Here is a 27700-nt window from a genome sequence, read left to right on the forward strand (position 1 = left end):
GGGCATGGGAAGTGATAGGGATTGTTTGGAGGATGAGGGCTGCAGGGACTTTGTGTTTTTTTTTAACTGGGATAAGGTCCCAAAGCACCAAGGCTGTCTTTTTAAACAACCCATCTCCGCATCTGACAGTCCCCGTGGCTGCCTCCGCACTCACTGGGTTGGCTGGCCTGACTCCATCCTGCACCCGACTGCCAGCAATGAAGATCCTGCCTTGTGGGCACTTTCTCCCAAGGCGAGCGGGCCAAGCCAGGAATGTTCCTAACTCCTCTACCAGCCTCAAGGATAAAAATCCAGTTAATACTTCTACTTATAATTCCCATGATTATGTATGCCTTTTAACCACTTTCACAGCTTGCTTTGCCACCCTCAATTATTCATGGGCATATACCCCAAGTGTCTGTTTCTACAGCCCCCTTTGAATTGCACCTGTTATTTTGTATTGCAATTCATGGATCACTTCACACTTGGCAGATGAAATTTAATGCAGACAGGTTTCTGCTGACACAACCAGCTTGTCTTTGTCCTCTTGAAGTCTATCTCTATTCTTGTCACAGTTTGCAATGCTTCCACTTTTATGTCATCTGCAAAACTCAAGTCTAGTTTATTAATATATATCGAGAAAAGCAGTGGGTCTATTACTGATCTCTGGGGAGCCCTAATCTATTCCACACTCCAGTCTGAAAAACTGTTGTTCACTACTGTTGTCTGTTCCGCTTAGCTAACTTGGTATCCATACTGCCCTGTTTCATTTATTTCATGACTGGCCTGTAGTTGCTGAGTTTGTCCTTAGAAACTTTTTTGAATAAATGTGTAACATTTTCAATTTTGCAGTCCTCTTGCACCAACCCTGTATTTAAGGAGGATTGGACAATTATGGACAGTACCTTCACAATTTCTATCCTTGTTTACCTGAGTACCATGGAATAAGTCCTCTCTAGTCCTGGTGACTTAATCAACTTTAAGTACAGCCAGCATTTCTAGCACCTCATTATCAACCTTTAGCCCATCTAGTATCTCAACTACCTATCTTCTTCCTTGGTAAAGACTGAAACAAAGTACTCATTTAGTCCATTAGTCCTGTCCTCTGCCTCCATGCATAGGCCTAATTTTTGGTCCCTAATCAGCCCCCTCCTCCTCTTATTACTCTTTTACTCTTTAAATTTCTGTCGAAGACTTCCTCGATGGGCTTGAAAGGTGCTGATCAAGAATGTTCTCCTGGACCCTATCACTTCCCCCTCTCTGCCCTTTACAATATTACTATCCCAGTTTTTATTAGGATAATTAAAGACTCCATCTTACAGCTTTTCACCTCTTGGGGCAGAATTTTCCATTCCCAGTGGCATCAGGGGTCATGGCGGGCGTGAGCGGACAATATGGCTGGAAGGCCAAAAATCGGTTTCATGATGATGTAAAACCAGTTTGCAATTGCCTGCTCTGCCTATCAATGGTGGGCCATCTTTCCCACTGCCGGACATCAGGAACTTAATTTTAATACATCTGCATATCATTATAAGCCTGTTCGCTGGAATCATTCCCCACCCCCAACCCCCACCATGGATCATCTGGGAATCATGCCAACTGTTCCACAACTGAACATAAACGACATGCACCTGGCGAGCTGCACTTCACTCGGGACTTTGAGGCGTGTTTGCCTACCTTGCTTCGGGCAACACTTACGGTCCTCAGCATCAGGCTTTGCAGGCAGCACCGCATCACTTTTTTAGGGGGGCTCACAGGCATGCCTCTACTTTGGAGAACTGCGGGGCTAGGTCTTGCTTGGGGAAGGGGGAGAAGTGGCCTCTGGCAAGAGAAGAGACTGCAGGACTAGGGCATTACTGGGAAAGGGGGGGTATCCCAGGTTGTATGCGGGGACACGTTGACCTGTGCAAGTGGCCTCGAGGGTGAGGGCTGAGGAGGCAGACCCAGAGGTGATGAGGACAGATGGAGATATGAGGGTGTGTGTGAGACAGTGAGAGTGGATGGTGATGTTCCTTAAGCTGGCAGTGAATGAGGTGCCAGTGAATGTGTGAATGCGCTTGTGAGTATGAGAGTTTAGGGTGATAAAATGGTTGCCTTACCCTGGCGGCACGGATGAGATCATCCATCCACTTTCTGCACTGGATGGCAAACCTCTTCTGTGCAGCATTGGCACTGACCACCTCTGCCACCACCTCCCAAGCCAGAGTGGTGACACTGATGGGCCTTCCGCGGCCAGAGCGGGGCTAGAAGGCATCCCAGGGATGTGTCATTGAAGGCTACAGTCTTCTTGCCTTTCCATGCCATGTCTTCTGTGCAGCTATCCTGGGCTGGAAGCACTAAGAGGTGTGCGAGCGACTGAACTTTAAATGTGGCGCCTAGCGTGAGGAAGCGGCGAGGTGACGGCATGGTGGGCGAATCAGAGGCCACCCGCCAGCAAAACAGTGCATTTCCCTGGAATGCATGATTAATGAGGTGGGATTAGGACGATATGGCGCAAAAACCTGCCATTGTGGCCAGCAGGTAAACCGTCCTTTTTCTCGCCTACTACTGCACTTAGTTCAAATCTGAGATGATTCCATCCTTGGTAATTTCTCTGCAAATTTGCTCCTCTATATTTTTCTCACTAGCTGGTGGCCTATAGCATATACCCAGAAGTAAAATGGTACAACTATTATTTCTTAGCTTAAAACAAAAAGTCATGGTAGATGGTGGTTTTTCAGACTGGAGGATGGGTAGACACTGCTCTTGCCCAAGGGTGAGTGATGGAATTAATGCTTTGTTGATATCTATAAATTACTTTGATATTGAAATGAAGTGTAAGATTTCAAAATTTGCCAATGGTAACAAATTGGACATGTGGCAAACAGTGCGGATTATATCAATTGACAGCAACAGGACATGGATAGACAGCAAAATGGACAGAAAAGTGGCAAATGATTTTAATGCAGAGAAGTTTGGGGTGATTCATTTTGGTAGAAGGCGTAGGGAGATCCAATATAGATTTAATGGCACAGTTCTATAAAGTATGCAGGGACATGAGGTTCGTTGTGCATAGATTAGTAGATAGCAAAGCATATCAGATCTTGGGCTTCATAATTAGAGGTGTAAGGGCAGATCCTCAGCTCAATTCTTCACACCTCACGGACTTGCATTTTTCTCTTGCTTTTGGCAGCCATTTTCAATTTCAAGCTGTCTCGCATCATCATTCTCTTTCTCCCTCTTGGATTACATCCCATGAATCTTCCTTCAATCAACTTCCTTCAGCAGATTCTCATTTTTTAGAATCTGGACAACCCAATTCAACCATGCCTTTTCTTGATGATATTCACTAACAATCTTTTCTCCTCCACCATCCTGAAAACGGAGAACAGCTGAGCTAACGGAATGAAGACTTGGAGTTTGGGGAAGAGGGGGGAGGAGGTGTTTGTTTCCTTTTTCTATCTTTCTCACCCCATAGGAATTGATTCTAGTACCAAGTAAGTGGGTAAGTTCTGTTCTATCCCTAAGGTTTAAAATGGTACAGAAATTGGTGGTAAAGCTCATAAAATATGCCAAAAACCAACATAAGTAAGTGATTAATATAATTAAGTAATTATTTAAAACATATTAAAAATAGCAGGACAGGTGATGTGTCAAGGCTTCAGCATGTGGGACCTACTGGATAACATTGTGATCCAGGGCAAACACATCTGTAAATGTTTACAGCTTGATGAACTTTGGCTCAGAGTCATTGAGTTGCAGAATCTGCGACACATCAGGGAGGTGGAAGTTACCTGGATGCTTTGCACCAGGAGGCAGTCCCACCACTTAGGATAGGGTCTTCTGATTTGGTCAGAGGTCAGGGACAGGAGGGTGTGACTGCGAGTGTGACAGGTAAGGGGACCCAGAGGGCAGGAGTGTGCGCCTCTGCAATTGTCCAATAGGTTTGAGGTTCTGTCAGCTTGTTTGGATGAGAACAGTAGTTACAGGATGGATGAGCACACTGAACATGGCACCGTGGTACAGGAACCCTTTCAAGTGGGGGGAGCAAAATGGAACGTAATGGTAGTAGGGGACAATATAGTTAGGGGGATTGACACTGTTCTCTGTAGCAAAGAGCGAGAGTCCAGAAGACTGTGTTGCCTGTCTAGTGCCAGGGTTTGGTACATCTGCTCAGGGCTGGAGAGGAACTTGCAGTGGGAGGGGGAGGATCCGGTTGTCGTGGTCCAAGTAGGTACCAATGACATAGGTAGAACTAGGAAATAGTTTTTGCGTAAAGAGTATGAAGAGCTAGGCACTAAATTGAAAAGCAGAACCTCAAAGGTTATAATCTCTGGATTATTACCTGGGCCGCGTGCAAATTGGCATAGGGTACATAAAGTAAGAGATGAACACGTGGCTCAAAGACTGGTGTGGGAGAAGTGGGTTCTGGTTTGTGGGTCACTGGCACCAGTACCGAGGAAATTGGGGACTGTACCCTTGAGACGATCTACACGTGAACCGGGCTGGGACCAATGTTCTTGTGAACCACATAACTAAGGAAGTAGAGTGTTTTAAACTAAAAAGTGGGGGAAGGGATCAAATGTGGAAAGATGTATGATATCAAAGAGTAGAGACAAGGTAAGACAGGAAAATAGTAATATGGGAACTGAGGATCAGAGAATAGCAGCAAGAGACAAAGAGAAAGAACTTAAGAACGCACAAAGAATCAAGACTAGATGTTACAAAGATAACAAAAAAACTAAACTTAAGGCTCTGTATCTGAATGCACATAGCATTCATAACAAAGTAAACAAATTGATAGCGCACATTGTAGTAAATAAATAAGATCTGATAGCCATTACGGAGACCTGGCTGCAAGATGACGAGGATTGGGTCCTGAATATTGAGGGGTATATGAACTTCAATAAGAATAGGAAGCTAGGTAAAGTTGGAGGGGTAGTACTATTAATCAAGGATGGCATTTGTGCAATAGTTAGGGATGACCTTAGTTTAGGAGATCAGGATGTAGAATCAGTTTGGGTGGCGATGAGGAATAGTAGGGGAAAGAACTAGTGGGAATGGTCTACAGGTCCCCTAACAGTAACCACAATGTAGGACAAAGTATACAAGAAGAAATATTGAGTGCTTGTGATAAAGGCTATAATCATGGGTGATTTTAATCTACATATAAACTGTAAAAATCAGATTGGCAGTAGCAGCCAGCATGACCTGGACAATATCCAGGCTTGGGCTGACAAGTGACGAGTAACATTCGTGTCACACAAGTGTCAGGTAATGACCATCTCCAACAGGAGAGAATCCAACCATCGCCCCCTGATGCTCAAAGGCATTACCATCACTGAATCCCCCACTATCAACATCCTGGGGGTTACTATTGACCAGAAACTGAACTGGACTAGCCATATAAATACCGTGGCTACAAGAGCCGGTCAGAGACTAGGAATTATGCCACAAGTAGCTCACCACCTGACTCCCCAAAGCCTGTTCACCATCTGCAAGGCACAAGTCAGGAGGGTGATGGAATAGTCCCCACCTGCCTGGATGAGTGCAGCTCCCACAACACTCGAGAAGCTTGACACCATCCAGGGCAAAGCAGCACGCTTGATTGGCACCACATCCACAAACATTTGCTCCCTCCACCACCGACGCACAGTAGCAGCAGTGTGTACCATCTACAGGATGCACTGTAGGAATTCACCAAGGCTCCTTTGACAGCACCTTCCAAACTCACGACCACTGCCATCTAGAAGGACAATGGCAACAGATAGATGGGACCACCACCTGGAAGTTCCCCTCCAAGTCACTCACCAGGGCAGCCAGGTCTCCGTAATGGCTATCAGATCTTATTTATTTACTTCAATGTGCGCCATCAATTTGTTTACTTTGTTATGAATGCTATGTGCATTCAGATACAGAGCCTTAAGTTCAGTTTTTTTGTTATCTTTGTAACATCTAGTCTTGATTCTTTGACATGGAAATATATCGCCGTTCCTTCATTGTCATTGGGTCAAAATCCTGGAACTCCCTTCCTAATAGCACTGTGGGTATACCTACACCACATGGACTACTGCGGTTCAAGAAGGCAGCTCACCACCATCTTCTCAAGGGCAGCTAGGGATGGGCAATAAATGCTCGCCTAGCCAGCAAGTCCACATACCGTGAATGAATAATAAAAGAAAAATGCCCGGATGAAGAGTTCATAGAATGCTTTCGAGAGATTTTCTTAGAGCAGCACGTTCTGGAATCAACCGGAGAGCAAGTTATATTAGTCTTGGTATTGTGTAATATGACAGGATTGATTAATGACCTCAGAGTAAAGGCACCCCTAGGTGGCAGCTACCACAAATGATTGAATTTTAAATCCAGTTTGAAAGGGAGAAGAGTGGGTCTAAGATTAGTATTTTAAACATAAATAAGGGACACTATGTGGGCATGAAAGCTGAGCTAGCTGAAGTGAACTGGGATACTAGGCTAGGGGACAGATTAATAGAGAAGCAGTGGCAGACATTTAAGGGGACATTTCAGAATACTCAGAATAAGTATATTCCTACTATAAGGAAAAATTCTAAAGGGAGCACCCACCATCCATGGTTAACTAAAGAAGTTAGGGAAAACATCAAACTTAAGGAAAAAGCATATAACTATTAAAGATGAGTGGCAAGTCAGATGATTGGTCAGAATATAAAGAACAGAGAATGACGAAAAGGTTAATCAGGAGAACGAAATTAGAAGATGAGAGGAAGCTAGCTAGAAATGTAAAAACGGATAGCAAGAGTTTCTATGGGTATTTAAACAGGAAAAGAGTAGGAAAGTGAGAGTTGGGAGTTGATAGCAAAAAATAAGGAAATAGCGGATGAAATGAGCAAATATTTTGCTTGTGTGTTCACTATAAAGGATACAGAAAAGATTCCAGTAATAGGTGTAAATCAGGAGATGGAGTGGAGAGAGGAACTTGGTGAAATTACAATCATTACGGAAGCAGTGCTGAGCAAATTGATGGAGCTGCAGGTTGACAAGTCTCTGGGTCCAGATGGACTTTATCCTAGGGCTTTAAAAGAGGTGGCTGATGAGGTAGTAGATGCGTTGGTGTTAAATTTTCAAAATTCCCCAGATTCTGGAAAGGTTCCATCAGACTGGAAAGTAGCAAAAAAATAACCCCTTCTGTTCAAGAAGGGAGAGAGGCAGAAAACAGGAAACTATAGGCCAGTTAGCTTGATGTCTGTCATGGGGAAGGTGTTAGAGTTGATCATTAAGGAGGTTATAGCTGGGCACTTATAAAAGCTCAAGGTAATTGGGAAGAGTCAGCATGTTGTTGCGAAGGGGGAATCATGTTTAACCAATTTATTAGAGTTCTTTGAGGAGTAACATGTGCAGTGAGTAGAGGGCAGCCTGTAGACGTGCTGTACTTGGATTTCCAAAAAGCATTTGATAAAGTGCCACATCAAAGTTTATTTTGGAAAATAAAAGTTCATGGTGTAAGGGGTACCATATTTGCCTGGATAGAGGATCAGATGGCAGAAAACAGAGTATGCATAAATAGGTTTTTGATTGGCAGGATGTGATGAGTGTAGTCCCATTAGGGCCTATGCTGGGGCCTCAACTTTTTGCAATTTACATCAATGACTTAGATGAGGGGAGGGAAGGCATAGTAGCTAACTTTGCAGATGACACAAAGATAGGTAGGAAAGTATGTTGTGCAGACGGATATAGATAGACTGAGGCAAAAATCTGGTAGATGGAGTATAATGTGGGAAAATGTGAAGTTGTTCAGTTTGGCAAGAAGAATAAAAAAACAGTATTACTTAAACAGAGAATGACTGCAAAGTTCCAAGGTGCAGAGGGATCTAGGTGTTCTCGTGCATGAGCCACAAAAAGTTAGTATGTAGGTACAGCATGTAATCAAGAAGGCGAATAGAATGCTATCCTTTATTACGAGAGGAATTGAACATAAAAGTAAGGATGATATGCTTCAGTTATGCAGGGCATTGGTGAAGACCGCATCTCAAATACTGTGTGCAGTTTTGGTCTCATTTAAGGAAGGATGTAAATGCATTGGAGGCAGTCTAGAGGTGGTTTACTAGATTGATACCTGGGATGAGCGGGTTGCCTAATGAGGATAGGTTGGACAGACTGGGCTTGTTTCCACTGGAGTTTAGAAGAGCAAGGGGTGACTTGATTGAAGTATATAAGATCCTGAATGGTTTTGACAAGGTGGACATGGGAAGGATGTTTCCTCTGATGGTTGAGTCCAGAACTAGGGGGGGCACTGTTTTAAAATTAGGGGTCGCCCTTATAGGACAGAGATGAGGAGAAATGTTTTCAGAGGGTTTGAAGGCGGTGGAGGCAGGATCATTGAATATTTTTAAGGCAGAGGGAGATAGATCCTTGTTAGGCAAGGGAATCAAACCTTATCGGGGGTGGATGGAAATGTGGAACTCAAAACACAAACAGATCAGCCAAGATCTTACTGAATGCCAGAGCAGGCTTGAGGGGCCGAATGGCATACTTCTCCTACTTCATATGTATAATAGTATGTTCTTAATTGCTCTTGTGTTCTCTCCAACTGACCCGCTCCATATTTCTCCAGAATCACATTTCACAATTTCCTAGTTTTTGGTTTCCATTTTTCTCAAGCTCCATGTTTCAGCCCCATACATCAAGGAATTCCAAAGTAGGGAAGTTATGTTCAGCTTTTATAAAGCTCTGGTTAGTCTACAACTATAGTGTTGTGTCTAGATTTGGGGTCATGACACTTTAGGAAAGATGTGAGGGCCCTTGAGAGGTTGCAGAGGAGATTTACCAGAGTGGTTCCAGGGATGAGGGATTTTAGATTGGAGATTAGACCCAAAGCCCAAATATTACCTTGCCTCGAGCCATATTTTCAGGCGGTTTTCAGCACTACACAAATGTCTCCTGCAATGTTTCTGGGTGCTTCTCCCCCTTGGTATGATGCAGCAGTGTAGTTTATTCTTTTGTTAATCAATGACCAGGAATAAAATAACTGCTGCAAGCAAAAGTTGCTATAGCATAGTAATAATTATGACTACCATTTGGTCAAAACTGGAGAATAATGACCTAACATGCTCTTACACCCAAAAACCAGGGGCAGAATTTTTCACCCAGCAGGTGGGCGTGCGCCTGACCCAAACGGGAGTGAAATAGTCCAAGATGATTCAGGCGAGCGTCGCTGCCTGCTCAACCATTCAGTGAGTGGGCAAATAGGCCAGGTGGCCTTTGCATTTTTAACAAAACCTCATCCCTGGGTGGGATGAGGTTTCCAGCACTTACTAAAAAAACAATTTAAAAAATTTAACATCCTTTTTCACATGTCCCTCTTCAAGTGACTCAATCTCATGTAGGGACATGTTTATCTCAAATGTTATAAGTTTATTTTTGTGTCTAAAATCCATCAGCTCCCTGACATAGCTCTGTTGTCTTCAGGAAGCAGTCAGTGTGCGCTCCCCTGCGCATGTGCACACCTCGGCACTCGCACTCCTACCGTCCCCACCCTGGCAGCGCTGAGACTCCCACCGCACGTTTCACGCTGGCTGGCCGTTGATTGGCCAGCCAACATGAAATCACAGTCTGAGCCCGATCACAGGCAGCGGACAGTTTCGCAGCTGCTCCCAGGTCCGCCTGCCGTGCCTGCCCAATGAGGGAAAAGTTCTTCCCTAGGAGACAGAGTCCTCTGGTGTGTGAGTCCAGAACTAGGGAGCACTGTTTTAAAATTAGGGGTTGCCCCTAAACATTCAGTTTAGGGGAGAGAGGGTTGGGTCTGAGACTAAGTTTTTAAAAATAAGGGCAATTATGAGGGCATGAAAACTGAGCTGGCTAAAGTGAATTGGCAAATTAGGTTTAGGGGTAGGTCAATAGAGATGCAGTGGCTAATATTTAAGGAGATATTTTTGAATGCACAGAATAGATACATTCCAACGAGTAAGAAATAGTCCAAGGGATGGACACACCATCCGTGGTTAACTTGAAAGGTTAAAGATTGTATCAAACTTAAAGAAAAAGCATATAATTGTGCAAAGACAGATGGCAAGTCAGAAGATTGGACAGAATATAAGGAACAGCAAAGAGTGACTAAAAGACTAATAAGGAGGGAAAAATTAGAGTATGAGAGGAAGCTAGCTAGAAATATAAAAACAGATAGTAAGAGTTTTTATAAATATTTGAGTTAACAAGATGAGTACTGGTCCTATAGAAAGTAAGTCTGGAGAATTGATAATGGAAAACAAGAAGAAATAGCCTCTAGTGAGATAGTTAATGCATTGGTTTTAATTTTCCAAAACTCCCTAGATTCGGGAAGCATCCCGTTAGATTGGAAGGTGGCAAATGTAACTCCATTCTTCAAAAAGGGAGGGAGACAGGAAGCGGGAAACTACAGTCCACTACAGCTTAATATCTATCGTAGGGAAAATATTAGAAGCTATTATTAAAGAAGTTATAGCAGGGCACTTGGATAAGCTCAAGGTCGTCAGGCAGAGTCAACATGGCTTTGTGAAAGGGAAATCGTGTTTAACCAACTTATTGGAATTCTTTGAGGAAGTAACGTGCTGTGGTTAAAGGGGAAATGGTGGAGCTACTGTACGTAGATTTCCAGAAGGCATTTGATAAAGTGTCACATCAAAGGCTATTGGAGAAAATAAAAACTCATTGTAACATATTGGCATGGATAGAAGATTGGCTGGTAATAACAGGAAGCAGAGACTAGGCTTAAACAGGCCTTTTTCTGGTTGGCAAGATGTAACGAGTGGTGTGCCACAGGGATCAATGCTGGGACCTCAACTGTTTACAATTTATATAAATTTATATTTGGATGAAGGGCTTTAAGGGATGGTTGCCAAATTTCCTGATGACATAAAGATAGAAAGTGAAGAGGACATAAGGAGGCTACAAAAGGATATAGATAGGCTAAGTGAGTGGGCAAAGACCTGGCAAATGGAGTATAATGTGGGAAAATGTGAAATTGTCCATTTTGGCAGGAAGAATAAAAGAAGTATATTTAAATAGTGAGAGATTGCAGAGCTCTGAGGTGCAGAGAGATCTGCGTGTCCTAGTGCATGAATCACAAAAGGCTAGTATGCAGGTACAGCAAGTAATTAGGAAAACTAATAGAATGTTAGCATTTATTGTGTGGGGATTTAATACAAAAGTAGGGAGGTTATGCTTCAGTTGTACAGGGCACCAATGAGACCACATTTGGAGTACTGTTTCCAGTATTGGTCACCTTATTTAAGGAAGGATGTTAATGCATTGGAAGCAGTTCAGCGAAGGTTTACCAGACTAATATCTGGAATGTCTTATGAGGAAAGGTTGGACAGGTTAGGCTCGTATCTGCTGGAGTTTAGAAGAGTAAGAGGTGACGTGATTGAAACATAAGATCCTGAGGGGTCTTGACAGGCTGGATGTGGAGAGGATGTTTCCTCTTGTGGAAAAATCTAGAACTAGGGGTCACTGTTTAAAAATAAGGGCTCGCCCATTTTAGCAGAGATGAGGTGAAATTTCTCTTCCTGAAAAGGTGGTGAAAGCAGAGTCTTTGAATATTTTTAAGGCAGAGGTGAATAGATTCTTGGTAAGCAAGAAGGTGATAGGTTATTGGGTGTAGGTGGGATGCAGATTTCAGGTTGCTATCAGATCAGTCATGATCTTATTAAATGGTGGAGCAGGCTCGAGGGGTTGAATGGCCTACTACATTCGTATGTTCGTATTTGCAGAAAGGGAAGACCTTTAACAACCAGTAAACATAGAAGCGCAAGGAATGTGAAGGCCCTGCAAATTTTATGACAGGTCCCATTTGAATTTTTTTTTTTGCTCAGTTTCCTGCTGGCAGCCAGCCAGATTAAGGCCTGACTGGCTGTTGAGCAGGGAGAACTGCACTGGTAGCCTCAGCAGGGGACAGGAAAAGAGGGAAGGAGGTACAGCTTGTGGGCCAACCTGGAGATCGTGGGCTGAGGGAAGAGATCCAGGCCTAGCCTGGAGATCACTGAGTTGGAAGAGAGAAGAGATACCAAGTCAACCTGGAGATTGCCAGATTGACCTGGAGGTTACCATGTGGGAGTGAGATCTCTGGGAGATACGCTTATCATGGCAGGTTAGCTGGTGGAGGGGAGCAGGGAAATAACCCCTGCTTCTGTTTCATTAGCTGTGTTCTAAAACACACACAACCTCCTGAATCTGGCCCTTCTTGCCTCTCTTCAACTGCCAGATTTCCCAGACCTACAGCTATTAAATCAAAATGGCTGCTGAAATCTGAGCCACGCAGCCACATTAACATATTTAAATTATTTACCTGCTTCTAGAGAGTAAGGTACTTACCTGCGCCGTCTCCTAAAATCCGGCCTGTTAATCTGGCAGTTGGCACACATGTAGTCGGTATGGGTCGTCTTTCAGATTTTTAAGAATTAAAGCCTGCCCCTCTGCCACCTGTCCTAGCGGATTAAAACTGCTTGCCCCTGCCCCTACCCAATTAAGGATCAGCTGAAGACACCAAAAGTTATGCCTTTTCACCATTTTTCTTGACCTGTTCCTTCCATGTATATAGTATGAGTAGTTCTCTGAGATGAAACCTTGGATAAACCAGTTTCTTCTAGCTAAACACTGAAGACCAAAGCCATCCCCTACCACCCCATCAATGAAAATCCTTGTCTGTCCCTCAAATTTGGTTCACCACAGAGGTCATTTTCAAACTCAAGCTAAGCGTGCTCAGCTTCCAACCTCATATTTTCTCCATCATAAAGACTACCTAAATTCGCCTCCCTAAACCATCAGTTTCATCCCTGTACCTCAGTCCATCTGTTACTGAAATCTTATTCATGTTTTTGCTACATCCACATTTGATTATCGCTTTTCCAGCTGGCTGTTCTCCACCTCCCATAAACTTTAACACTTCCAAAATCCTGCTTCGCATATCCATTCCAATGGCAATCCCATACATCTGGCACCCCTTGCCTTACTGAGCCGGATTGGCTCCTCATTATTGAATGCCTGCAATTTAAAATTCTCAACCTTGTGTTCCAATCCCTCTATAGTTTCAAAGTGACCTTCAGTGCTACAAGCCTCCCCAACAAAATGACTCTGGCCTTCTGTGCACCACCTTGTCCCTTTGCACCTATGCCTTTAGTCTACTTTGGCATTTCCTCTCTGAACTCATCCAAATCTCTACTTCCCTCTCCACTTTAAGGCACAGCTTAAATCCTACTTCCTTAGTTAAGCTTTTGGTTTCCCCTCTTAACTTCTCAATATTTGGCTTGGTCCCATTTTTCTTTCTTCCATCTCTGAAATGTCTTGGGATGTTTTCTATGGGCAGGATTTTTCAGTAGGTATGCGAGGGCGGGCCCGACACGCCAATGCATAAAATGACGTGCGATGACATCGGGTATGCGTCCCGACATCATTGCGCAGTCCCGTGATATTTCATACGGCGGGCGCGCGCCAGAGTAGGCTGCACACCCGCCAACGTGTAAATGGCCTATTAAGGCTATAAAAATGCAGATTTGTGCTGATGACCTTAGTTTTCAAGTAGAGCAGAAGAAGCTTTCTTGTAAATTTACTCATTTTATATCTGTTTTCATACCCTGTCAAATTGCAGGATGCACTTTTTATTTGTATAATAAAAGCAAATACTGTGGATGCTGGAGATCTGAAACAAAAACAGAAAGTGCTGGAAAAACTTAGCAGTTCTGGCAGCATCTGTGGAGCGAGAAACAGGGTTAATGTTTTGAATACAATATGACTTTCTTTGGAACTTCCAAAGCGTTAACTCTCTGTTTCTCACTCCACTGATGCTGCCAAACCTGCTGAGCTCTTCCAGCACTTTATTTTATTTATTTTTATTTATACTTCATGAAATTTCAAATACTTCATTTTAACACATTGTTTTTTGAATGCCTTTGCAGATCAGATCTTCGTTTGCAGCTGATAATGAAAGACAAGAAACTGTATGATCCCTGTGAAGCAATCACATTTGGTCATGTAAACACAAGTACTGAAATAGTATTTCATCGCAACTGCCAGTTTTCTGGAGGTGATGAACAGGATTCACTAATGATCAATATAATTGCAATGCAAGACAAGCTGGCATCTGACAATCCTGATGAAAATAATAATGCTTACATTCTCCATTTATGGCCTAGTGCAATTCTTCAAAACCTTTTGCCTTATACAGTCAGTGTTTCCTTAATGGAGGTAAGTTTGTCTGTGTATTTTATGTAAGTATGATATAATTATCAAAACTTTTTTTCTCAGTTATTCTTTCTCCACATAGAGTAAAATGTTATCACCAGAAACAGGGACCCAGACACACTATTACTCTTAAGAGTTCTGATTCACAAAATCTACTATCTACTAACAGAATAAACTTGCATGTTCTCATCTTTCTTGCTCAATCATTTATTTCACTTATTTCTCATTAGTGAAACAGTTAATTAATGCTCTTAACTGTCTAAAACTTTTTTGTGTTTCTTTACCTGTTTTTGCATAGAACTCTGATACAGTTTAAAGTCATTTAATAAACCCTTCAACATTTTAATGTAATTTTTCACTATTTTATTTAACCAACTTAAATGAAAAATTGATGTCACTGATCAAAGCAACCAGAACAATTTTCACAATGTTGAATTTCAATTCTGAAGTATTATTTGTTTGTTGAAAGTCTTTAATGTGTGTATCTCTTTTGACTGTCATATATCACATCAGATTTCCTTTGCTTGCTATGACACTATGATTCAAAATGAATCAGTCAACACCTGAGTGTCTACCAACTTGTTATTCAGTAGTGGCAACTTTACTGGATTAAGGCACCTTTCTTTTCTATGCCCCTTTTGATAATTCTTCCATACAAATGCTGTCTGAAAGCCAACAGCGCAACAGATTTCTTATATTTTAGAGAAAGCAAGATTGCCTACCAATCCCTGCTGGACTCATTGGGCAGAATTTTTCAGTCGGCGTGCGGGGTTGGGCCCAACATACCTATGCGTAAAATGACGCGCGATGATGTCGGGCGTGTGTCCCGACGTCATTGCACAATCCTGCGATATTTCATTCAGCGGGCGCGTACTGGAGTCGGCTGTGCGCCCGCCAATACATAAACGGTCTGTTAAGGCCATTAAGAAATTAATTGAGGTACTTGTTAACGCTGCCTGTCCAACCTTACAGTTGGCAGGCAGGCAAAAAGGCCAAGTGGCCTTCGAGTATTTTAGGAAACCTCATCCACGAGCGGAATGAGGTTTCCTAAAGCTCTTATTCAATAAATAAAATTTTCATCATAAATATAAAAACATGTCACATCTCATTTGTGTCACATGAGGGAACATGTTTAAATAAATTTATAAACCTTATATTTAATCATTTTAATATCGATTCAGTCTCCCTGAACGAGTTCCGTGCCTCAGAGATTGAAGCGCTCTTTCGCGCGTATGTGCGAAAGAGAGTTGGCACTGACTCTCCCTTCTCCCCCTGCCCGCATAGGTAGCGCTGAGCACTGCCGGCCACGTATTACGCTAGGCGGGCCTTAATTGGCCTGCCCGCGTAAAATAGTGGCGCAGAGCCGATTGCGAGCGGCGATCGGTTCCGCAACTGCTCCCACCGAGCCCACCCACCATATGAAAAATCCTGTCCAGTGATGTTCATAGCCTTTATAGGTGTTCAGTTTCTCTCAGCTATCTTTAAGTCATTTTTCAAGCCAGGCAACCCATATGACCCCTCTCTTAATAGAGAACAAAGTTGTGTTTGGGTCCTGATAGTAATGCTAGCAGCTTGTCACTTCACAATCATCTCGTAATCTCATTGGTTGAGGTGCCCAAAGGGCCTGATCACAAGACACATGACCTAAGATATACATTGGCTGATTGAAATTACACTAGCCAGCTTATGAACTAACTAGAACTTCAAATATATTTAAATCTTGATAATTTGCACTTATATAACGCCTTTAATGTAGCAAAATGTCTTAAAGAGATAGGTAAGTGACCGAAGAGCGGATTAACGATTGTGGTGGGGAGGTGAGGGGAGCCAACAATTGGAAGAAAAGCAGTGATTGGGAAGGTGAGTAGTGAATGGGATTGGAGGGCAAATGACGGCCAGCAGCAGCCAGTGTTTTTAATGTGAAGCTAGAAGGGGCACTTACCACTGTATGCGATTGGGAGTCACCACTCTCCTATGTCTAAAAAGGATAGATTTTCTTAATCACAGATATTCCATTCATATTTGGAATATTAAAATATATTCGAAGAATGGAGTTTGTTTTACTGAAGATAAGTAACTTTAATTTGTCTCTTATACACTTTACCTTCTCAACATTTGTTCTGTTATTTTGTAACTAAAAAGTAGTTTTGACATAAATCCCAAGTGGCTGGATGACATTTGTAATGTCACTCATTTTATATGGATTCTTTCTCTTTTTTTATTTCGGGAAAAAAAAGACTTATTTCAGAACATTGAGAGAAACTCAACAGCTAATATCAAATTAATAATTGCAAAACCTGCTAACCATTCTGGCTCATGGATTGCATCTTCCTGTCATTAATTCATTATTTTTCACATGTCACAGCACACCTCATCAGTTATACATATGGATCTTGTTATCCACCATATTTACAGCAGCATCATCTCTTACTTTTGTAAGTTGGTTATTGGAATTATTTCATAGTGTCTGGTAATACTGTCTGCTTCATTTCATGTCTGTGCCGCAAAAACCTTTCTTTAAAAAAAAAAGAGTGGATGAAAGCAAAGGCATGAATAATGCATGCAAAACTAGGAAAGCAAAACTGATTTTCGTATTTAATCCATCTATAGAACTCCCTCTCACCTTTTTCCCAATTTTCAGTTGTGTTCAAATTTAGCATTGTTATTCAGCTGTTGTAGCAGAACTATCTTAACAAATATCTAGTTTAACCCAACAATGGCTCTGATACTATTTCAGAAGTTTGTGAATTCCTTCTTGAAATAATAAGGCTACACAATGTTTGTTTGTCATCCAGTGTCTGTTAGAACATATTTTTACATGTGCAAATATACTGAACATGTTGAAAAAATAAATACAGTAACCAGAGCTATTTTTTAAAAAAAACTCTTGTTGCAGGGAAGTTTAAAACAGAGGCTGACTCTAAATGAAGGACATTCTGCCCAGCTTCATGATGCTGTACTGGACAAATCCAAACTGACATTGACTATTATTGACTACTTAGAACATAACTGGGCAGGAGAATACGACATCAAAAGCAATCAAACAGATATTGAATTAATCAAATTTAAATCATATATTGATGGTGAAGAGAGTGAAATGGATATTGCAATCCTTACAACATACAATGTTGGACATGTGATGCTAGCATTGTATAGCCCCTATTGGATGATAAATAAAACTGGGCGAATGCTTCAGTATAAAGCTGATGATGTTCACCGTAAACATCCTTTGGACTACAAAAAGCCACTGCTTTTTTCTTTTGGATCTAAATGCTTTTTCGAAAAGAATAAGGTAAGCTATGTTTCTACTTTTTGTTTTGCCTTACTAATCTTTAATGCTCATTTGTTTTACTCAAGTATTAAAAATAAAACAAAATTATAACATTGTACAAAGGATGTTATTGTGAGGAATTTTAACCTGCAAAAGTGCATGGGTTTAGGTGCAGGTGAGAGGTCTGTTATGATATTGGCCGAGATCAGTAACTTGTTTTCAATAAAAGGAATACAAAATCCCAGCTATTTATTGAAGAAATGAAGCCACAAGATTCCATGGTTCAAAACAAAATAATTTTTTTTACTGTACATGAGTCAAACAAAGCAAACACTAAATACAACCTTTGTATTTGTAACCACCTATACCTTAAAACCCAGAATCAGCATAGGTTAAACATGGATTAACAGACAAATTGCAATCAATTGTAAACTATAAATCACATATCAAATGACAGGTAAACTAAAACAGATCTTGAGACAGAATTGGCTCAGCAGTCTGTTCAACATGCATGTTATCAATCTCGGTCACAAAGTGCTTCAAAATTCTGTCTTCCTCACAAAGAATTCCAGCTCCTCCTCTAGGATTTAGCCTGATCACGAGCTGACAGCAGTACACAACCAGCAAGGGTTCCATGGGCGTGGTCTTCACCAAAAAGGCACACATCTGGAGAACTTCCTCAACTCTACTTACGATGTGTAAATGGCGTGGATCCACCAATGTTCTCTTAAAAGTAATAGAATCAGCTGCAGCAACTGTACATTTGCCTATTCTCAGTTTCTGGATCTCGCCACTTTTCTTCAACTGGCACCCCAGTCCTAAAGTGCATTAAGTCGTACTTTTGAAGTGAAGTCACTGCTGTAATGTAGCAAAATATGGTAGAACTGAGCATAATTAATTTCAGCACAAAATATTAATTGAAATACAGTGACATGAATACTGTGAAATTCTACCTGTTTTTAACAATAATACTTTAAAAATACAGGTTCAGCTTAGGATAACTGACAGCCAGTTGTCAGATTCATTTTCTTTGGACACCATGGGCAGTTATGGCTCAGTTAAATGCAAAGGACCAAAAAAGGAGTATCAGGTAAGATAATATAAGTACTGAAAATAATGATCTATAGCAGATTTATATATTTTTTAAGTGTGTAAATTATATTAACCCTATTATTTAAAGAGATAAGGCCCTGGCTTTTGGGCCTTCTTGCCAGTTTGTATTTTATTTCACCAATACATACGAACGTACGAATTAAAAGCAGGAATAGGACACTCAGCCCCTCGAGCCTGCTCCACCATTCAATGAGATCATAGCTGATCTTATTTTAACCACATATTCCTGTGTACCCCCGATAACCTTTCACCCCCCCCCTTGCTTGCTAGAAATCTATCTACCTTTGCCTTAAAGTTATTCAAAGACTCTGCCTCAACCACCTTTTGAGGAAGAGAATTCCAAAGTCTCTCAACTCTCTGAGAGAAAAACATTTTCCTCAACTCTCTCCTAAATGGATGACTCCTTATTTTGAAATAAGTGACCCAGAGTTCTAGATTCTCCCACAAGAGGAAATATCCTTTCCACATTCGCCCTATCAAGTCCTGTTAGGATCTTCTATGTTTCAATCAAGTCGCCTCTTACTCTTCTAAATTCCAGCACATACAAGCCTAGCCTGGCCTCATAGGACAACCTGCCCTCATAAGACAACCTGCCCATTCCAGGTATTAATCTAGGAAACCTTCTCTGAACTGCTTCTAATGCATTTGCATCTTTCCTTAAATAAGGAGACCAAGGAGAACCAGATATATTCTCACCAATGCCTTATATAACTGAAGCATAACCTCCCTACTCTTGTTGATTGCATGGGGAATTGAATACAATAACATTCTATTAGCTTGCTAATTACTTGCTGCACCCACATGCTAACCTTTTGCAATTTATGCACCAGGACACCCAGATCCCTCTGCGTTTCAGAGCTCTGCAATTTCTCACTGTTTAGATAATATGCATCTTTTTTGTTTGTCCTGCCAAAATGGACAACCTCACATTTTCCTACATTATACTCCATTTGCCAGATTTTTGCCTACTCACCTATCCTTTTGTAACCTCCTTACGTCCTCTTCACAACCTACTTTCCTACCTACCTTTGTGGCAGCAACAATTTTAGCCACCATACCATCGGTCCCTTCATCCAAATCATTCATATAAATTGTAAAGAGTTGAGGCTACAGCACTGATCCCTGTAGCACACCACTCGTCACATACTGTCAACCAGAAAATGAGCCATTCATGCCTACTCTGTTTCCTGTTAGCTAGCCAATCTTCTACACCATGAGCTGTTATATTCGCAATAACCTTTGATGAGCACCTTATCAATTGCCTTCTGAAAGTCTAAGTACAGTACATCTACCGGTTCTCCTTTATCCACAGCACCTGTTGTAGAGTCATAGAGGTCTACAGCACAGAAAAAGGCCTTTCGGCCCATCAAGTCTGCACCAGTCAAACAAATACCTAACTATTCTAATCCCATTTTCCAGCACTAGGCCCATAGCCTTGAATGCCTTGGCATCGCAAGTGCACATCCAAATACTTCTTAAATGTTATGAGGGTATCTGCCTCTACCACCCTTTCAGGCAATGAGTTCCAGATTCCCACCACCCTCTGGGTGAAAAAAATTCTTCCTCACATCCCCTCTAAACCTCCTGCCCCTTACCTGAAATCTATGCCCCCTGGTTATTGATCCCTCCACCAAGGAGAAAAGTTCCTTCCTGTCTACCCTATCCATGCCCCTCATAATTTTATACACCTCAATCATGTCCCCCTTCAATCTCCTCTGCTCCAGGGAAAATAACCCCAGTCTATCCAATCTCTCCTCATAACTAAAACTCTCCAGCCCAGGCAACATCCTGGTAAATCTCCTCTGCACTCTCTCTAGGGCAATCACATCCTTCCTATAATGCGAATTCCAGAAGTGCATGCAATACTCTAGCTGTGGCCTAACCAGCGTTTTATACATTTCTAGCATAACCTCCCTGCTCTTATGCCTCAGCTAATAAAGACAAGTATCCCATATGCCTTCTTAACCACCTTATCTACCTGTCCCGCTACCTTAAGGGACCGGTGGACCTGCTCACCAAGGTTCCTCTGATCCTTGATACTTCCCAGGGTCCTACCATTCATCGTGTATTCCCGTGCCTTGTTTGTCCTGCCCAAGTGCGTCACCTCACACTTATCCAGATTAAATTCTATTTGCCACTGATCAGCCCATTTGTCCAGCCCGTCTATATCCTCCTGTAATCTAAGGCAATCCTCCTCACTATTTACCACCCCACCAATTTTCATGTCATCCGCAAACTTACTGATCAACCCTCCTACATTCAAGTCTATCATTTATATATACCACAAACAGCAAGGGATCCAACACCTATCCCTGTGGAACCCCACTGGACACAGTCATCCAGTCGCAAAAACACCCCTCGACCATTACCCTCTGCTTCCTGCCATTCAGCCAATTCTGGATCCAATTTGCCTTGGATCCCATGGGCTTTTACCTTCGTTATCAGTCTCCCATGCAGGACCTTATCAAAAGCCTTGCTGATGTCCGAGTAGACAACGTCAAATGCATTGCCCACATCTACACACCTGGTCACCTCTTCGAAAAATTCAATCAAATTGGTCAGACATGACCTCCCTTTAACAAAACCATGCTGGCTGTCCTTGATTAATCCCTGCCTCTCCAACTGTAGATTAATTCTGTCCCTCAGAACTGCTTCCAATAGTTTCCCCACCACTGAGGTTAGACTGACTGGCCTGTAGTTCCCTGGTTTATCCCTTCCTGCCTTCTTGAATAACGGTATCACATTGGCTGTCCTCCAGTCCTGTGGTACCTCTCCTGTGGCCAGAGAGGTACTGAAAATTAGTGCCAATGCCCCTGCTATCTCCTCCCTTGCCTCACTCAACAGCCTGGGATACACTTCATCCGGGCCTGGAGATTTACCTACTTTTAAGCCTGCCAGACCACATAGAACCTCCTCCCTTTCTATGCTAATTTCTTTAATTATATCACAGTCCATCTGCTTGATTTCCATGCCCACATCATCCCTCTCACTTGTGAACACTGACACAAAGTATTCATTTAGAACGCTACCTACGTCTTCCGGCTCTACACGCAAATTATCACTATGGTCCTTAATGGGTCCTACTCTTTCCCTAGTTATCCTCTTACTCTTAATGTACTTGTAAAATACCTTTGGATTTTCCTTTATTTTACTTGCCATTGTTTTTTCATGCCCCTTTTTGCTCTCCTAATTTTCTTTTTAAGCTCCCCCTACACTCCTCTAGGGCTTCCGATGTTTTGAGCCCTCAGTATCTGCAATAAGCCTCCCTTTTTCTCTTTATCCAATCCGGTATATCCCTCGACATCCAGGGTTCCCTGGATTTGTTGGTCCCACCCTTTGTCTTTACTGGAATATGTTGGCCCTGTACTCTCCCTATTTCCCTCTTGAATGAGTCCCACTGCTCTGACGCAGATTTACCTAAAAGTAGCTGCTCCCAGTACACTCTGGCCAAATTATATCTGAACTTATTAAAATTGGCCTTCCCCCAATTTAGAACTCTGATTTCTGGTCCTCCCTTGTCCTTTTCCATAACAATCTTGAATCTAATGGAGTTATGATCATTATCTGCAAAATGCTCCCCCTACACGCCTACCACTTGCCAGGCTTCATTTCCTAGAATTAAGCCCAGGCCCACTCCCTCTCTTGTAGGACCTTTTACGTATTGGCTTAAAAAGCTCTGCTGGATGCATTTTAAGAATTCCGCTCCCTCTAAACCTATCACACTATGACTAACCCATTTAATGTTGGGGAAGTTGAAATCCCCCACTATTACTACCCAATTATTTTTACACTTCTCTAAAATTTGCCTACATATCTGCTCTTCTAATTCTGTCTGACTGAGGGTCTATACTACACTTCCAGTAATGTGATTGCTCCTTTTTTGTTTTTCAGTTCTACCCATATGGCTTCATTTGAGGAGCCTTCTAAGATGTCATCCCACCTTACTGCTGTAATTGATTCCTTGATCAATATTGTGATATCCACTCCTCTTTTACCTCCTCCCCTGTCTTGTCTGAAGACCCTATATCCTGGAATATTGAGCTGCCAATCCTGCCCCTCTCCCAATCTTGTCTCTGTGACAGGAATGACATCATACTTCCATGTGTTAATTTGTGCCCTCAACTCATCTGCCTTATTTGTCAGACTCCTTGCATTAAAATAAATACCATCCAACCTTGCTAAGCCCTCTTGTGCCTTAACTGGCCTATAATTTCTATGCCTTCCAGACTCACTTGCTCTCTCTTCTAGTTTTGGCTGTGCACCTCCCCCTGCCAAACCTCCTCTCAGGATCCCGTCCCCCTGCCAAGTTAGTTTAAACCCTCCCCAACAGCACTAGCAAACCTCCCCACAAGGATGTTGGTCCCATTCCAGTTCAGGTGCAACCCGTCCGCCTTGTACAGGTCCCACAGCCCCCAGAAACAGTTCCAATGTTCCAGAAATCTAAAGCCCTCCCTCCTGCACCATCTCTCCAGCCACACATTCATCTGGAATAACCTCCTATTTCTATATTCGCTAGCGCATGGCACCTGAAGTAATCCAGAGATTACTACCTTTTGAGGTCCTGGTTTTTGATCTGTTTCCTACCTCCCTAAATTCTGCTTGCAGGACCTCATCCCTCTTTCTAGCTATGTCGTTGGTACCAATATGTACCACAATTTCTGTCTGTTTGCCCTCCCCCTTTAGAATGCCCTGCAGCCGTTCAGTGACATCCTTGACCCTGGCACCAGGGAGGCAACATATCATACTGGAGCATGTATATGGCGGCAGAAACGCCTGTCTGTTCACCTTACTATCGAGTCTCCTACCTCTTTTGCTCTTCCCCTTTTTTTCATCCCTCCTGTGCAGCTGAGCCACTCACAGTGCCATGAGCATGGCTGCACTCCCCAGAGGAACCGTCACTTTCACCATTTTCCAACACAGAAAAACGGTTCTCAAGCGAGCTGCACCCTGGGGATTTCCTGACTACCTGCCTGACACCTTTCTTCTGACTGATGGTCACCCGTTCCTTCTCTGTCTGCACTTCCGTAAGCTGTGGGGTGACCACGTCTAAAAACGTGCTATCCACAAAGCACTCAACCTCGCAGATGCACCTCAGTGTCTCCAGATGCTGCTCAAGCTCCAAAACTCCAAGCTCAGGTAGCTGCAGCTGGTGGCACCTCCTGCACACGTGGTCAGTCACAGCGCAAGGAGCATCTAGGACTTCCCACATGTTGCAGGCGGGAACTGAGCTGCCCTGCCATGCCTCTAGCTGAAAAAAAACCCTTACTTCAAGTTAAATACAGTAAAAAAAAATTGTTAAATTATTTATGTACTTTAAATAAAAACTAGATCCTTACCTTTCCTTAGCTTGATCTATTTTAAACTGGTAACCTGTTAATTCTTCAAAGAACTCCAATAACTAGGTTAAATATGATTTCTCTTTCACAAAGCCCTGTTGGCTCTGCCTGATTGCCTTGAATTTTTCTAAGTGCCCTGTTATAACATCTTTAATAATAGCTTCTAACATCTTCCCTATGACAGATGTTAAGCTAACTAGCCTATAGTTTCCTGTTTTCTTTTTCCCTCCCTTTCTGAACAAAGGTGTTATATTAGCTATTTTCCAATCTTTTCTGAATCTAGTGAATTTTGGAAAATTAAAATCAACGCATCAACCATATCACTAGCCGCTTCTTTTAAGACCCTAGGGTGAAATCCATTAGGACCCAGGGACCTGTCAACCCGCAGTTTGCTAAGTACCACTTCCCTGGTGATTGTAATTTTCTTGAGTTCCTTCCTTCCTTCCATTTCCTGATTTACAGCTATTTCTGGGATGTTACTTGTATCCTCTATCATGAAGGCCGATGCAAAATACCTACTGAATTCATTGCCATGTCCTTATTTTCCATTATTAAATCCCCAGACTTAGTTTCCAAAGGACCAACACTCACTTTGTAAACTTTTTCCTTTTTTAAATATCTATACAAGTTCTTATTTTTTGTCTTTATATTTCTAGCTAGCTTTCTCTCGTACTCTAATTTTTCCTTCCTTATTAATCTTCTAGTCATTTTTTTCTGTTTTTTTTATTCTGTCCAATCTTCTGACATGCCATCCATCTTTGCACAATTACATGCTTTTTTCTAAGTTCGATTCTATTGTTAAGTTTTTTAGTTAACCATGGATGGTGGATCCTCCCCTTGGAATTTCTCTTTCTTGTTGAAATGAATCTATTCTGTGCATTCTGCAATATCCCCTTAAATGTGTGCCTCTGGGTCTCTATTGACCTATCCCTTAACCTAAATTGCCCATTCACTTTCGCTAACTCTGCTTTTATGTCTTTGTAATTGCCCTTATGTAAGTTTAAAATAGCAGTGTTAGATCCAGTCATGTCTCCCTCAAACTGAATGTAAAATCCAATCGTATTATGACCACTGCTACCTAGGGGTGCCTTAACGATGAGGTCATTAATTAATTCTATCTCATTGCACAATTCCAGGGCTAATGTATCCTGCTACCTGGTTGGCTCCAGAACTTGCTGATGTAAGAAATTATCCTGAAAAGATTCAATGAATTTGCCATCTATGCTACCTTTGCCCATCTGGTTGTCCAAGCCTATATGTAGATTTAAAATCCCCCATGATAATCACTGTACCTTTTTGACAAGCTCCCACTACTACTTCTTTGATACCTTGTCCTACTGTGTCATTACTGTTAGGGGGCCTGTACATTACTCCCACAAGCGACTTCTTGCCTTTTTCATTCCTCATCTCTACCCAAAATATCCTGGCTTCCTGAACTTAAGCCATCATGCTCTATTGTGTTAATGTAGTCTTTAATGAACAGGACCACCCCTCTAACTTTTCCTAACTTCCTATCCTTCCTAAAAGTCACATACCCTTCAATGTTCAGGTCTAATATGTCTCTGTAATGGCTATTAGATCTATTTATTTAACTCTATTTGCACTATATGTTCATTTGTTTTGTTTCAAATGCTACATGCATTAAAATACAAAGCCTTAAGTTTTGCCCTTTTATTATTTTTGTAACCTATAACCTTATCTGTTGGTTTAATCTTAGATTTGTACTCTCTGTCCCTTCCTGTCATGGTCTGTTTATCATTTCCTATATTAATACCTTCCTCTCTTACCCTGTCTCTACACTTCAATGTACCACACCTTCCCACATTTGACCCCTAGCCCCCATGATTTAGTTTAAAACCCTTTCAACTTCACTAGTTATGCGATTCAGAAGGACACTTGCCCCAGCATGCTTCAGGTGTAGACCGTCCCAACCGTACAGCCCCCACTTTCCCCAGTACTGGTGCCAGTTGTCCCATGAACCCAAACCCACTTCTCCCATGCCGGTCTTTGAGCCAAGCATCCATCTCTCTAATCTTATTTGCCCTATGTCAATTTGCGCTTGGCTCAGCTAATAATCCAGAGATTATTACCTTTTGAGGCTCTGCTTCTTAATTTGGTACCTATCTCCTCATACTGACTATGCAGAATCTCTTTCCTTGTCCTACCTATGTCATTGGTACTTACATGGACCACAACAACCCGATCCTCCCCCTCCCACTGCACGTTCCTCTCCAGCCCTGAGCAGATGTCCCGAAACCTGGCACCCGGCAGACAACACAGCCTTCTGAACTCTCACTCTTTGCTACAGAGAACAGTGTCAAAACCCCTTACTGTACTGTTCCCTACCACCGCTACATTCCTGTTTGCTCCCCCTGCTTGAATGGCTTCCTGTACCGTGGTGCCATGGCTAGCCTGCTCATCCATCTGGCAGACCTCGCTTTTGTCCACACAGGTTGTGAGCACTTCAAACCCGTTTGACAATTGCAAAGTCTGAGGTACCTCCCCTACTGTCTACTCGGTCCCTTTACATACCTCACTCACGGTCACATCCCCCTGTCCCTTACTGCCGACCCAAAACAGGCAACCCTTTTCTCAGGTGTGACCATCCTCTGGAACAAAGTCCTGGTATTTCTCACCCTTCCTTATGTTGCGCCGTGTCTGCAGTTCGGCTTCCAGATCATTAAGCCTGATCTGGAATTCCTCTAGTTCTCTGCAGACGTGTTTGTCCTGGATCGCCTTGGTGTCCAAAAGCCATCCATATTCCACAGCTGCAACATAACACCTGTCCTGCCATTGTTACTTATGTTATTTAGTTAATTTAGTTATTTTCTTAATTAACTTAGAGTAATTTCTTTGTATGCTACAATTTACTGTGCTTATTAAATGCTAGTACCACTGACAACTAAAAGTTACATGTTTCTTAACTACACAGGTATGTGTTTAGGTGTTTACTTTAATTTTTTTTAAAATTTTATTGAGTTCCATTTTATTTATAGATCTACCTTAACTCCTGTGCCCTTAGCTGGCTATTAACACACTGTGCCTAACACTAAGCACTTACAGGCCAATCAACTTACTATCAACTTAAAAAAGTACTGTGCCTATACTGTTTTAAACCTTAGGAATAAAATAACCTTACCCACTTACTAGATACTCACCAGATACTCGCCAAACAGCTAGCTTCCTCTCCAACCAATCAAATTGCTGCTTTGATGTGATGTTACTATTTGTTTTCTTGCACTGTTTTTCTCTCCCAATTGCCTCTCCACTCACGCTGTTTCCAATTCCCCGACTGCCTCTCCTCTCGGCTGTTTTCAGACTCCCGACTGCCTGTCTACTCGCTCTGTTTTCAATTTCCTGACTGCCTTTCCTCTCTCATTGGTTTCAGACTCCTGACTGCCTCTTCTCTCACACTGTTTTCAATCTCCCAACTGCCTCGTTAGGTGTTTTTAAAACAAAATTAGCTTTTATACTTCCCCTACATAATTTCTTTTTAAAATACAATATTCAGTTGGTGTGAAAATATTCTGGTGGATTTGCTGACATAGGCCTCGGGCAGGAGAAGGATCTCCATTTGACAAGAAATTAGCATTCTGATGGCTAACGTTCAATTCATCCCACAACTACAAAAGAACATAATCTGCAGCACTAGTAGCTCAGGCTGCATAAAGAATCTGTGCAGCTGTGTAAAGAGCTGTTTGCAATCCATACAAGGCAGACATGTGTAACAAGTATGGGCAGTAAAGGAATCCATTGACTGCATAAGCCTGAAGATTGGAGACATAATGCACAGTCATTTAGTAATGACATTATTATGATTTAACTGCAGTCA

General features: G+C 42.2%; 1 protein-coding gene across 6 annotated transcripts in view; it reads left to right on the top strand.

Moving 5' to 3' along the window:
- Window positions 1-27700, top strand: part of vps13a (vacuolar protein sorting 13 homolog A) — a 523321-nt gene that overhangs the window by 345148 nt on the left and 150473 nt on the right. For 5 of the 6 annotated variants that reach the window (XM_078567491.1, XM_078567508.1, XM_078567499.1 and 2 more), the window contains 3 exons: window positions 13863-14151; window positions 17045-17440; window positions 18405-18509. In XM_078567491.1, coding sequence (XP_078423617.1) covers window positions 13863-14151; window positions 17045-17440; window positions 18405-18509 — 790 coding nt within the window. The remainder of the gene's footprint in view (window positions 1-13862; window positions 14152-17044; window positions 17441-18404; window positions 18510-27700) is intronic. The other variant, XM_078567517.1, reaches the window with a different exon arrangement.

The sequence above is a fragment of the Cetorhinus maximus genome, chromosome 2 (assembly GCF_964194155.1).
Source record: "Cetorhinus maximus chromosome 2, sCetMax3.hap1.1, whole genome shotgun sequence".
NCBI classification, from domain to species: Eukaryota; Metazoa; Chordata; class Chondrichthyes; order Lamniformes; family Cetorhinidae; genus Cetorhinus; species Cetorhinus maximus.